Source organism: Pelophylax lessonae, assembly GCF_965119305.1.
Source record: "Pelophylax lessonae genome assembly, chromosome: 5".
Classification (NCBI taxonomy): domain Eukaryota; kingdom Metazoa; phylum Chordata; class Amphibia; order Anura; family Ranidae; genus Pelophylax; species Pelophylax lessonae.
The window spans coordinates 79,257,756-79,272,425 of NC_138772.1; the positions used below are offsets into that span (position 1 = coordinate 79,257,756).

Consider the following 14,670-nt stretch of genomic DNA (forward strand, 5'->3'; position numbering starts at 1 on the left):
GTCAGCTTACAGAGTCTGCTGAATGCTGAGACCAGGGGAGGCATAGACAAAGTGGTGTTGTGGCTGCACAGAGAGGTGCAGGATCTGTAGGAGGAGTTCTGCCCTCCTCTCTGCTGTGGACTGCTGAGAAGGGGGGCAAAAACAAGCCTTTCTGCAGCATCACAGAGAAGCATAGTATAATCTGGCAAAGGAGCTCTGTCCTCTCTGCTGCCGACCACTGAAACAAGGTGGGGGCAGAGACAAGCTGCAGGAGAGGTGCGAGGGCCACATGGAATGGCCTGGGGGGCCGCATTCGGCCCGCGGGCCTTGTGTTTGACACCTGTGCTCTAAGGCATCCAGGATGGCCGCACTGGAGGAGTCAATCTCCAGGGGTCTGGAAACCGTGGGCTGTGAGGGCTCTCCCATGTCAGATGCCATATCCAGAAACAGCCTCCGCAGATTCGCTCTCCCTGGTCAGCATCAGGAGAGAGAGGCAATATGGCCGCCGCACGTGTCTATGCTGAGAAGCTCTGAGGCCTAGGAGGCAGCTGTTTCTTGGCGGATCTTCCTTTGGATGGCATAGGGAGATCAGGGGGAATCCCGTACCTGGTTATCATAGGGAGATCAGAGGGAATCCCATACCTGGTTATCAGCAGCCCACACGGTAGGATATCGCTCAGGAGTGAAGGATGGATCCAGGATTCTGTGACGTGGAAGCTGGAGCTCTCACTGAGACGTCTGCTCCCTTCTACATCTGGACACGCCCACTAAGGATATCATCATAATAATAATAATTGTCAGTTAAAATAATGCAGTGCCGCATCGCAAAAAATGGCCTAGTCATTTAGGGAGCAAAACCTTAACCTTAAGCTGTTACATTTCCAGAGTAAAATCATACCATATTGTAAATGTTATGTGTGATAACTCTGTGTAATCATTATTTTATATATTGTGCCATCTATGTTTTCTCTGTTGAGTGGTCTGATTGCATTACCAGTGTCTGGGAACTGTGTGGTGGCCTGACTCCAGTCCCTCATACTGTCCCTGCACAGAAGGAAAATAAACGTACACATTTTTAAATATAACCAATAAAATAAAATAAAGACCCTATTTCATGATAATGTAACCTTTACCAGAGTTCCCATGAGAGTCGGAACATAATAGATTATTGGAATAGTAATAGTGACGTGCCTGTAACTAACAACTACTATGTTTGCCCTCATCAAAGATGGTCGCTTCCCCGTCCTCTGTCGCGTTTCCGCCCGGCAGCATCCGGTTCCGGGTGAGGGTGACGGGAGGCGTGGCAGAGAGGTCGCGCAGTGCCCCGGCCGGGCTGGTGTTGGTGGCGGAGAGGACGGGATGAGTTTGGTGTTGGGATGGGGATGGAGGCTGCGCTGCTGCGGACATCATTGCGCTGCCCTAGCCGGAGTGCGGAGCCTGACCAATGGAGTCCTCCGAGGAGGAGGGGGCGGAGCCGCTGCTGGGAAGGTGAGAGGAGGACAAGGAGGGAAGGTCACACATGTCACTGTGTGGGGTGAGGGGACACCGGCTAATACAAGGTCTGCCCCCCCCCCCCCCCCATCGTTACAGAGGACACCACACTCCCCTCCCCCCCACAATTCTTCATTCATTGCAGGGATGGGCAGAAATAAGTGTGTAGAGTGTAAGCTCCTGGGACCAGGCCCCCTGTATTGGGGTGCACAGTCTCTGGTTATGGTTTCCTGTACACTGGATGCATAGTCTGGTGTGTTATTGTGGGTTCAGCCCTTCCAGTAAGAGTCACCTGGGTGATTTAGTGGCCTTCCACCCGCACCGTATTGCCGCACATCAGGGAAAGGCTCAGGAATGTTCTACAAGAGTCTGAATCCGCCTGAACTATCCCGCCAGGAAGCTGTGAAGGCCAGATAGCCAATCATAGGCGCTGGAGCCGTTCCTCGCCCCCTGCGTGTATACAAGGCCTGTGTATATGTGTGACTGCGGGGTCAGGAATGATTCCACCGCCTATGATTGGCTGTCCACTTTGACAGCTTCCTGGCAGGATAGTTCAGGCAGATTCAGACATCTGAATTCATCCCTACTGCATATGTCTGACCCTGTATTTACAGATGTAGGGTGCGTATCCCTAGATCTGTATACCCAGCTGTGGGGTGCGTATCCCTAGATCTGTATACCCAGCTGTGGGGTGCGTATCCCTAGATCTGTATACCCAGCTGTGGGGTGCGTATCCCTAGATCTGTATACCCAGCTGTGGGGTGCGTATCCCTAGATCTGTATACCCAGCTGTGGGGTGCGTATCCCTAGATCTGTATACCCAGCTGTGGGGTGTGTATCCCTAGATCTGTATACCCAGCTGTGGGGTGCGTATCCCTAGATCTGTATACCCAGCTGTGGGGTGTGTATCCCTAGATCTGTATACCCAGCTGTGGGGTGTGTATCCCTAGATCTGTATACCCAGCTGTAGGGTGCGTATCCCTAGATCTGTATACCCAGCTGTGGGGTGTGTATCCCTAGATCTGTATACCCAGCTGTGGGGAGCGTATCCCTAGATCTGTATACCCAGCTGTGGGGTGCGTATCCCTAGATCTGTATACCCAGCTGTAGGGTGCATATCCCTAGATCTGTATACCCAGCTGTGGGGTGCGTATCCCTAGATCTGTATACCCAGCTGTGGGGTGCGTATCCCTAGATCTGTATACCCAGCTGTGTGGTGCGTATCCCTAGATCTGTATACCCAGCTGTGGGGTGCGTATCCCTAGATCTGTATACCCAGCTGTGGGGTGCGTATCCCTAGATCTGTATACCCAGCTGTGGGGTGCGTATCCCTAGATCTGTATACCCAGCTGTGGGGTGCGTATCCCTAGATCTGTATACCCAGCTGTGGGGTGCGTATCCCTAGATCTGTATACCCAGCTGTGGGGTGCATACCCCTAGATCTGTATACCCAGCTGTGGGGTGCGTATTCCTAGATCTGTATACCCAGCTGTGGGGTGCGTATCCCTAGATCTGTATACCCAGCTGTGGGGTGCGTATCCCTAGATCTGCACCCAGTTATAGGGTGCGTATCCCTAGATCTGTATACCCAGCTGTGGGGTGCGTATCCCTAGATCTGTATACCCAGCTGTGGGGTGCCTATCCCTAGATCTGTATACCCAGCTGTGGGGTGCATATCCCTAGATCTGTATACCCAGCTGTGGGGTGCATATCCCTAGATCTGTATACCCAGCTGTAGGGAGCATATCCCTTGATCTGTATACCCAGCTGTGGGGTGCGTATCCCTAGATCTGTATACCCAGCTGTGGGGTGCGTATCCCTAGATCTGTATACCCAGCTGTGGGGTGTGTATCCCTAGATCTGTATACCCAGCTGTGGGGTGTGTATCCCTAGATCTGTATACCCAGCTGTGGGGTGCGTATCCCTAGATCTGTATACCCAGCTGTGGGGTGCGTATCCCTAGATCTGTATACCCAGCTGTGGGGTGCGTATCCCTAGATCTGTATACCCAGCTGTGGGGTGTGTATCCCTAGATCTGTATACCCAGCTGTGGGGTGCGTATCCCTAGATCTGTATACCCAGCTGTGGGGTGCGTATCCCTAGATCTGTATACCCAGCTGTGGGGTGCGTATCCCTAGATCTGTATACCCAGCTGTGGGGTGCGTATCCCTAGATCTGTATACCCAGCTGTGGGGTGTGTATCCCTAGATCTGTATACCCAGCTGTGGGGTGCGTATCCCTAGATCTGTATACCCAGCTGTGGGGTGTGTATCCCTAGATCTGTATACCCAGCTGTGGGGTGTGTATCCCTAGATCTGTATACCCAGCTGTGGGGAGCGTATCCCTAGATCTGTATACCCAGCTGTGGGGTGCGTATCCCTAGATCTGTATACCCAGCTGTAGGGTGCATATCCCTAGATCTGTATACCCAGCTGTGGGGTGCGTATCCCTAGATCTGTATACCCAGCTGTGGGGTGCGTATCCCTAGATCTGTATACCCAGCTGTGTGGTGCGTATCCCTAGATCTGTATACCCAGCTGTGGGGTGCGTATCCCTAGATCTGTATACCCAGCTGTGGGGTGCGTATCCCTAGATCTGTATACCCAGCTGTGGGGTGCGTATCCCTAGATCTGTATACCCAGCTGTGGGGTGCGTATCCCTAGATCTGTATACCCAGCTGTGGGGTGCGTATCCCTAGATCTGTATACCCAGCTGTGGGGTGCATACCCCTAGATCTGTATACCCAGCTGTGGGGTGCGTATTCCTAGATCTGTATACCCAGCTGTGGGGTGCGTATCCCTAGATCTGTATACCCAGCTGTGGGGTGCGTATCCCTAGATCTGCACCCAGTTATAGGGTGCGTATCCCTAGATCTGTATACCCAGCTGTGGGGTGCGTATCCCTAGATCTGTATACCCAGCTGTGGGGTGCCTATCCCTAGATCTGTATACCCAGCTGTGGGGTGCATATCCCTAGATCTGTATACCCAGCTGTGGGGTGCATATCCCTAGATCTGTATACCCAGCTGTAGGGAGCATATCCCTTGATCTGTATACCCAGCTGTGGGGTGCGTACCCCTAGATCTGTATACCCAGCTGTGGGGTGCGTATCCCTAGATCTGTTTACCCATCTGTGGGGTGCGTATCCCTAGATCTGTATACCCAGCTGTGGGGTGCGTACCCCTGGATCTGTATACCCAGCTGTGGGGTGCGTATCCCTGGATCTGTATACCCAGCTGTGGGGTGCGTATCCCTGGATCTGTATACCCAGCTGTGGGGTACGTATCCCTAGATCTGTATACCCAGCTGTGGGGTGCGTATCCCTAGATCTGTATACCCAGCTGTGGGATGCATGTCCCTAGATCTGTATACTCAGCTGTAGGGTGCGTATCCCTAGATCTGTATACCCAGCTGTGGGGTGTGTATCCCTAGATCTGTATACCCAGCTGTGTGGTGCGTACCCCTAGATCTGTATACCCAGCTGTGGGGTGCGTCTCCCTAGATCTGTATACCCAGCTGTGGGGTGCGTATCCCTAGATCTGTATACCCAGTTATAGGGTGCGTACCCCTAGATCTGTATACCCAGCTGTAGGGTGCATATCCCTAGATCTGTATACCCAGCTGTGGGGTGCGTATCCCTAGATCTGTATACCCAGCTGTGGGGTGCGTATCCCTAGATCTGTATACCCAGCTGTGTGGTGCGTATCCCTAGATCTGTATACCCAGCTGTGGGGTGCGTATCCCTAGATCTGTATACCCAGCTGTGGGGTGCGTATCCCTAGATCTGTATACCCAGCTGTGGGGTGCGTATCCCTAGATCTGTATACCCAGCTGTGGGGTGCGTATCCCTAGATCTGTATACCCAGCTGTGGGGTGCGTATCCCTAGATCTGTATACCCAGCTGTGGGGTGCGTATCCCTAGATCTGTATACCCAGCTGTGGGGTGCGTATCCCTAGATCTGTATACCCAGCTGTGGGGTGCGTATCCCTAGATCTGTATACCCAGCTGTGGGGTGTGTATCCCTAGATCTGTATACCCAGCTGTGGGGTGCGTATCCCTAGATCTGTATACCCAGCTGTGGGGTGTGTATCCCTAGATCTGTATACCCAGCTGTGGGGTGTGTATCCCTAGATCTGTATACCCAGCTGTAGGGTGCGTATCCCTAGATCTGTATACCCAGCTGTGGGGTGTGTATCCCTAGATCTGTATACCCAGCTGTGGGGAGCGTATCCCTAGATCTGTATACCCAGCTGTGGGGTGCGTATCCCTAGATCTGTATACCCAGCTGTAGGGTGCATATCCCTAGATCTGTATACCCAGCTGTGGGGTGCGTATCCCTAGATCTGTATACCCAGCTGTGGGGTGTGTATCCCTAGATCTGTATACCCAGCTGTAGGGTGCGTATCCCTAGATCTGTATACCCAGCTGTGGGGTGTGTATCCCTAGATCTGTATACCCAGCTGTGGGGAGCGTATCCCTAGATCTGTATACCCAGCTGTGGGGTGCGTATCCCTAGATCTGTATACCCAGCTGTGGGGTGCGTATCCCTAGATCTGTATACCCAGCTGTGGGGTGCGTATCCCTAGATCTGTATACCCAGCTGTGGGGTGCGTATCCCTAGATCTGTATACCCAGCTGTGGGGTGCATACCCCTAGATCTGTATACCCAGCTGTGGGGTGCGTATTCCTAGATCTGTATACCCAGCTGTGGGGTGCGTATCCCTAGATCTGTATACCCAGCTGTGGGGTGCGTATCCCTAGATCTGCACCCAGTTATAGGGTGCGTATCCCTAGATCTGTATACCCAGCTGTGGGGTGCGTATCCCTAGATCTGTATACCCAGCTGTGGGGTGCCTATCCCTAGATCTGTATACCCAGCTGTGGGGTGCATATCCCTAGATCTGTATACCCAGCTGTGGGGTGCATATCCCTAGATCTGTATACCCAGCTGTAGGGAGCATATCCCTTGATCTGTATACCCAGCTGTGGGGTGCGTACCCCTAGATCTGTATACCCAGCTGTGGGGTGCGTATCCCTAGATCTGTTTACCCAGCTGTGGGGTGCGTATCCCTAGATCTGTATACCCAGCTGTGGGGTGCGTACCCCTGGATCTGTATACCCAGCTGTGGGGTGCGTATCCCTGGATCTGTATACCCAGCTGTGGGGTGCGTATCCCTGGATCTGTATACCCAGCTGTGGGGTACGTATCCCTAGATCTGTATACCCAGCTGTGGGGTGCGTATCCCTAGATCTGTATACCCAGCTGTGGGATGCATGTCCCTAGATCTGTATACTCAGCTGTAGGGTGCGTATCCCTAGATCTGTATACCCAGCTGTGTGGTGCGTACCCCTAGATCTGTATACCCAGCTGTGGGGTGCGTCTCCCTAGATCTGTATACCCAGCTGTGGGGTGCGTATCCCTAGATCTGTATACCCAGTTATAGGGTGCGTACCCCTAGATCTGTATACCCAGCTGTGTGGTGCGTATCCCTAGATCTGTATACCCAGCTGTGGGGTGTGTATCCCTAGATCTGTATACCCAGCTGTGGGGTGCGTATCCCTAGATCTGTATACCCAGCTGTGGGGGGCGTATCCCTAGATCTGTATACCCAGCTGTGGGGTGCGTATCCCTAGATCTGTATACCCAGCTGTGTGGTGCGTATCCCTAGATCTGTATACCCAGCTGTGGGGTGCGTACCCCTAGATCTGTATACCCAGCTTTGGGGTGCGTATCCCTAGATCTGTATACCCAGCTGTGGGGTGCGTATCCCTAGATCTGTATACCCAGCTGTGGGGTGCGTATCCCTAGATCTGTATACCCAGCTGTGGGGTGCGTACCCCTAGATCTGTATACCCAGCTGTGGGGTGCGTATCCCTAGATCTGTATACCCAGCTGTGGGGTGCGTATCCCTAGATCTGTATACCCAGCTGTGGGGTGCGTATCCCTAGATCTGTATACCCAGCTGTGGGGTGCGTATCCCTAGATCTGTATACCCAGCTGTGGGGTGCGTATCCCTAGATCTGTATACCCAGCTGTGGGGTGCGTATCCCTAGATCTGTATACCCAGCTGTGTGGTGCGTATCCCTAGATCTGTATACCCAGCTGTGGGGTGCGTACCCCTAGATCTGTATACCCAGCTTTGGGGTGCGTATCCCTAGATCTGTATACCCAGCTGTGGGGTGCGTATCCCTAGATCTGTATACCCAGCTGTGGGGTGCGTATCCCTAGATCTGTATACCCAGCTGTGGGGTGCGTATCCCTAGATCTGTATACCCAGCTGTGGGGTGCGTACCCCTAGATCTGTATACCCAGCTGTGGGGTGCGTATCCCTAGATCTGTATACCCAGCTGTGGGGTGTGTATCCCTAGATCTGTATACCCAGCTGTGGGGTGCGTATCCCTAGATCTGTATACCCAGCTGTGGGGTGCGTACCCCTAGATCTGTATACCCAGCTGTGGGGTGCGTATCCCTAGATCTGTATACCCAGCTGTGGGGTGCCTATCCCTAGATCTGTATACCCAGCTGTGGGGTGTGTATCCCTAGATCTGTATACCCAGCTGTGGGGTGTGTATCCCTAGATCTGTATACCCAGCTGTGGGGTGCGTATCCCTAGATCTGTATACCCAGCTGTGGGGTGCGTACCCCTAGATCTGTATACCCAGCTGTGGGGTGCGTATCCCTAGATCTGTATACCCAGCTGTGGGGTGCCTATCCCTGGATCTGTATACCCAGCTGTGGGGTGCGTATCCCTAGATCTGTATACCCAGCTGTAGGGTGCGTATCCCTAGATCTGTATACCCAGCTGTAGGGTGCGTATCCCTAGATCTGTATACCCAGCTGTGGGGTGCGTATCCCTAGATCTGTATACCCAGCTGTGGGGTGCGTATCCCTAGATCTGTATACCCAGCTGTGGGGTGCGTACCCCTAGATCTGTATACCCAGCTGTGGGGTGCGTATCCCTAGATCTGTATACCCAGCTGTGGGGTGCGTATCCCTAGATCTGTATTTGTGTCCAGTTGGGGAGAATCAGCCTTGCTTTCTATCTGAAAGGTACATGAAGTTGATGGAGATCGTCTCCTCTTACATAGTTGTCAGGGTACAGGTGTCCCCATTGGAAAGTTCTCTTCATTTCCTGTTCTGTTGATTACTTAATATCTTAGATCACTTTTAGGGGAATGACACTATAATAAAACCGGACAGAGGGCTTCTAGTCAAAGTTTTGGCTTAAGACACATACAGTGTGAGAACCTAAATTAGATTTGGTATCGGCCTCTTGCAGTCGATGTACAACACAGCCTAGGCTGGGGGAGGGAGAAGCAGAAGAAGGGGCTGAATAGTTATGCTGCAATGGAAGGAGCATGCTGATAGGAGGAGAGGGCAGAATGATGAGCTTGTCAGTGTGTTGCTTCTCTTTTTACTGTTCCCTATGAAAAATGTCCCCTATTCTGTTTGGTGCAGACGCCCGGCCCTGAACGCAGACTGTGCATTCGGTTCAGGGCTGTGCACCCCCATTGATGTCAGTTTGGGATCAGCGGCTGTGTCTGTGCAGCTGCTGCTTCCCAATTGACATGAATGGGCCGGCCTGCAGAGGGATGCACACAACACCTGTGTGGGTAAACGTAGGCCTTGTACAGGTGTATGCTGAGGCCTTATCATTGTATATGGAGATAGAGAACATTGTCACTATGGAGATGGGACTTTTATGATTCATCACCATTAGACATATACAGCGGGTAAAATAAGTATTGAACACATCACCATTTTTCTAGATAAATATATTTCTCAAGGTGCTATTGACATGACATATTTTCACCACATGTCGGTAACAACCCATGCAATCCATACATACAAAGAACCCAAAACAAATAAGTTCAGAAATTAAGTTATACAGTATGTAATAAAATAGTGACAGGGAAAAAGTTTTGAACACGCTAACTGACATTTATTTATTACTTCATACAAAATCCTTTGTTGGTAATGACAGCTTCAAGATGCCTCCTGTATATAGAAAGTAGTCGCATGCATTGCTCAGGTGTGATTTTTGGCCCATTCTTCCACACAATCTTCAAATCTTGAAGGTTCTGTGGGCCTCTTCTATGAACTCTGATCTTTAGTTCTTTCCATAGATTTCCTTTTGGATTCAAGTCAGGTGATTGGCTGGGCCATTCTAGCAGCTTTATTTTCTTTCTTTGAAACCATTTGAGAATTTCCTTGACTTTGTGTTTGGGATCATTATCTTGCTGCAATTTCCACCTTCGTTTCTATTCATCCTTCCTTCAACGACATGAAGTTTGCCAGTACTGTATGCTGAAAAACAGCCCCACACCATGCTGTTCCCACCTCCAAACTTCACTGTTGGTATTGGGGTGATGTGCAGCGCCATTTGACCTCCAAACATGGTGTATATTATGGCATCCAGAGAGTTTTATTTTGGTCTCGTCTGACCAGACTATATTCTCCAAGCATTTCACAGGCTAATGTCTAAATGTCGTGCAGCAAAAATTAAACGAGCTGCAACGTGCATTTTCTTTGGCAATGGACTCTTGCGTGGTGAACGTGCATACAGGCCATGGCAGTTGAGTGCAATACTTATCGTTTTCTTTGAAACAATTGTACCTGCTAATTCCAGGTCTTTCTGAAGCTCTCCACAAGTGGTCCTTGGCTCTTGGACAACTCTTCTGATAATTCTTTTCACCCCTCTGTCAGAAATCTTGGTTGTGGCCGGTTTATGGTGAAATGATGTTCTTTCCACTTCCAGATTATGGCCCCAACAGTGCTCACTGGACATTTAGAAGTTTGGAAATCCTCCTGTAACCAATGCCATCGATATGTTTTGCAACCATAAGGTTGCAGAGGTCTTGAGAGAGCTCTTTGCTTTTACCCATCATGAGATTTTTCTTGTGTGACACCTTGGTAATGAGATGACTTCTTATAGGCCAGGGATCTCCAAACTACAGCCCTGTTGCAGAACTACAGATCCCATGAGGCATTGTAAAACTTTGACATTCACAGACATGACTAGGCATGATGGGAATTGTAGTTCCTGAACAACTGGAGGGCCATAGTTTGGAGACCCCTGTCTCAGTGGAGACTGAAGCAGCTGATATTAATTTGCACTGACAAGGGGCAGGATTGCTTTCTAATTACTGATACATTTCAGCTGGTGTCTTGGCTTTCCATGCCTTTTTTCACCTCCCTTTCTTCACGTGTCCAATCATTTTTTTTTTTTTTTTTGTGTCATTCCATTTTATTACACATAACTTCGTTTCTGAACTTATTTGTTTTGGTTCTTTGTATGTATGGATTGCTTGGGTTGTTACTGACTTGGTGAAAATTTCATGTCAATAACACTTTTAAAAGATATTTACCTAGAAAAATGGTGACGAGTTTAATACCTATATTTACCCGCTGTATTTTAAATGCTTGTTATATGAGAACTATGTACTACTTCCATTCCTTTATTGTATTTACTTTAGAGGTGTGTTTTATAATTGCCAGGCAGGTCACGACAAGGCAGAGGAAGGCCTAATGGACTTTTTATGTGCCTTTTGTAGTCTTAGATTTTAATATATACAGTACATATACAAAGTATGCTTTGTGGGGCTGTTGGATTTGTTGCCTATTTGTAAGTATTCTGAAAAAAGGAGAGTTTCTAACATAAGATCTGCCTGTATGTGTGAGACACAGCTGGTTTGCTATGTGTGTTGTCCTTGAGAGAAGGCGTATATCATGAATCCATAGTCCATGGGATGACCTGACTGATCTATAGTTAGGAAGCTGTAACTATGTAGCAGTCACCTTGATTATCATTCTAGTTATTGATTGATGTTTTTTCCATTTATTATTTCGTTTCGAAATGCCAAAAGAAAAACTGCACTACTCCAAACTCCTAACCCAGCCTCCAGGGATGTCCACTGCTCCGGGTGCTGGTCACAAGAGCTCGTCTAGCTCAATACATACAGTAAAATCGAAGAATGAAGCTGTACTTCACAGATGTCCCACTGGTAAAGCTGGCCATACATGGGTCTGGTTTTTCCGTTCAACCAGCGGATTGAATAAACAAAAAAACAAACCCGATTCCCCCATGCATACATTCAAGGTGGATGGAGGAATGCACCCCACAGGAGCCATACTGTCAGAATACACAGATCAGCACTGCAGCCTATTGCCTGCAATGCTGATTGAGTGGTCTTTACACGACAGGGCGGTTGAACTAAAGTGGATCGGGAGAGCGTCTTCTGTTCAACCACTGTGGGCACAGATGGGTTGAAATGTTTCTAGTCCCTGCTGAACCAGCTGAATTTTTATCCATGTGTGGCCAACTTGAGTTTATTGTGTATAGCTGGTTGTAGACACAGTCTGCACCCTTAGGCCACGCCCCACTGACGGGTTTCACCCATGCTAGGGCTAAATTATAGAGGGGCAAAACATGTAAGAGAGCTGTGACCTGAGGTCCAGGACTGTGTCACTGTCTACATCCACTTAATGACCTGTACGTTACTGAGCTATCAGTGGTTATACTGGGATGATGCCTGCAGCTCCAAGGCATCATCCCGGTACCGTTTGTTAGAGCCGGCTATCTGCTCTCTAGCAATCGGAGCGGCTAACTAACTAAGGGACCTGTGGCTTGCTTGGGCTCTCCCGTCCCAACAGCAGACCCAAGTGACCAGCCAGCGCGTCCCAACAACTGGCCAGACAGCCAGACAAAGCCAGGATCAGCCTTGAGCGGCTGTTACAATATAGTAACCCGGAAGCGATGGCAAAATTTAAAGCAACCATGTAATAAAACGAATAATTAAAAAAAAAAAAAATTAAAGTGCCCCTGTCCCCCATGCTCGCGGGCATCAGTCCTGCACGCATGCAAACAGTGATTGTCCCAAACGTGCGGTATCACTGTGAACGTCAGATCATGGGCAGTAATTCTAGCTCCAGACCTCCTCTGTAAATCTTAACCTGTAAAGGCTTTTAAAGGGTTGCCTATGGATAGTAAAATTTACGCAGTTTGTCGCTGATGTAGGGGCGTGCACAATTTTAAATTGTGACATATTTGCTATCTATTTACTCGACGTAACATCCTTTATATTTTACAAAAAATGGGGTTCTGTATTGTGTTTTTTACATTAAAATTAAAAAAAAAAAATATATATATATATATATATATACACAAATAGTGTGGTATAAAAATTGCAACACCCACTCTTCTGTAGGGCCTCTGCTTAAAAAAAATATATTACTAATTTTCTAGCAAAAAGTACAGAATTGCATGTACACAAAAGTGAATTTACATGTAAACAAAAGTGTCAGAAGAAGGCCTGGAACTGAAGTGAATGACCAGCTTTACACTTTAAACTTACCAGTGGGATTTCTGTGAAGTGCAGCTTTGTTCATCGATAATTTTAATTTCTTTTTTTAATTTTAGCTTTGTCATGTTCTATACCAGCCTTTCTCAACCAGGGTTCCTCCAGAGGTTGCAAGGGGTTCCTTGAGCAATGAGCAACTTCTGCTTTCCAGATGAGAAACCACTGACACTAATGATCTTTTAACCTGTCTCTAAAGGGGGAGGGTGGGTTTTCCAAATGACTGCAATGTATTTTTCTCAGTGACCATAACACTAAGGCTACGTTCACATGTGGGCGTAGCGGATCGCGGGCAGAATCACCGTGATTCTGCCCGCGATCCGGAAATCATTGCAAATCGCGGGACCCCTGTGCGATGCCCGTGATTTGCAATGGCACCCCAAACGCTGTGCAATGTTCCCGTGATTTCCGCCTGCCGAATCGCGGTAACATCGCGCAAACAGAATCGCATGATGCACAAAAGAAGCTCTTGTACCTTTTTTGGGCGTCATGCGTCCCGCGATTCTGTTTGCGCAATGTTACTGCGATTCGACAGGCAGAAATCGTGGGAACATTGCACAGCGTTTGGGGTGCCATTGCAAATCACGAGCATTGCACTGGCGTCCCGCGATTTGCAACGATCCGCTACGCCCACATGAGAACGTAGCCTAATGTACTGTGAGCTGTAGATAATAGTAACCATTACCAGCAGCTCCCTGAGCCCCCCCCCCCCCCCCCCCTTATAAGGTTAAGAAAGGCTGCTCTATACCAGAGCTAAGTTCTGTGTACATGATAGAAGGCTCTGACCTAAAGGTACAGAACTTGTTTTTTTTTTTTTTTTTTTAAGGACCCATTTACACCTCATGAGCTGCTATGCCATCTATTTATGCAATTTTATTTCATTTGAATGGCATCCCAAACATCTGCGCACTGCAGATGCAAAATATATGTTGCTGTGTATAGCAAGGAAAAATTACTTTAGGAGTGATTATTCTTGTGTTGAGACCGGTTGAATGGGCTGTGGAATTGAATTGCACCTCATTACACAATGAAGTATGTTGGGGCGCTTGAATTACCGCAGTGCATTACAGATGTTCACTACAGTGCGCTGCACTTCCAAAAAAAAAAAAAAAAGAATGCAGCAGTGTATAAATTTTATGCATTGAGGTGCATTACAGTCCATTGATTTTAATAGGTTTGGTAATGCAGTGTGCTTCAATACACCCCAATGCACAAATACACTCACAATGGTGCATGGTGTGTCCTGGTGTGAATGGGCTTTTATAGTGACGCTAAACTATATATCTTTATTCTCCAAAAAATAATCCATGCATTTCATTGGGCTGCCATACGGGAAAAAAATCCACAAAATAAATAAAACTTTCTCTAGCGCTCATCGACAGACGTAGTCCTCGGTGATACACCACCTTCGGGTTATGTTACCTCCGCAGGAGCAGGACTAGACAGGAAATTAAAAAGCTCTGGCCACACCCTAGGGGCAGTCCCAGAGGGTATATCCTCTCTCTCTCTGCCTCAGCAAATCAGTTATTTTCTGTCTAGTTAGGAGTAAGGACCTAGACACCTTGCTGGGATCTTAGGTCCTGGCAAGAATTTTTTCTTAAAGGATTTTTTTTTAGACAGCTTTTTTCTCCAGTGTTCCTGTGAGATCTTCAAGCAAGAAAGCTGAACTGGGCGACGGGCTGGATGTTGAGATCCGGTGGTCACCCCAGTTCAGCCTACGAGCGCGTGCAGGCCATAGCTCCGCGCTGGGTCGGCCGCGACAAAGTCCCATTAAAGGACTGTCCACGCGAGTTAAATGTCTCGCCGAAACGCCAAAGACCATGAGTCACGGCGTCCGTATCG

General features: G+C 48.9%; 1 protein-coding gene across 2 annotated transcripts in view; it reads left to right on the plus strand.

The window, feature by feature from the left end:
• Positions 1-1,289: 1,289 nt before the first annotated feature.
• Positions 1,290-14,670, plus strand: part of PDSS1 (decaprenyl diphosphate synthase subunit 1) — a 57,473-nt gene continuing 44,092 nt past the window's right edge. For both annotated transcript variants that reach the window (XM_082258809.1, XM_082258810.1), the window contains exon 1: positions 1,290-1,467. In XM_082258809.1, the coding sequence (XP_082114935.1) occupies positions 1,339-1,467 (129 nt within the window). In that variant the 5' untranslated portion in view covers positions 1,290-1,338. The remainder of the gene's footprint in view (positions 1,468-14,670) is intronic.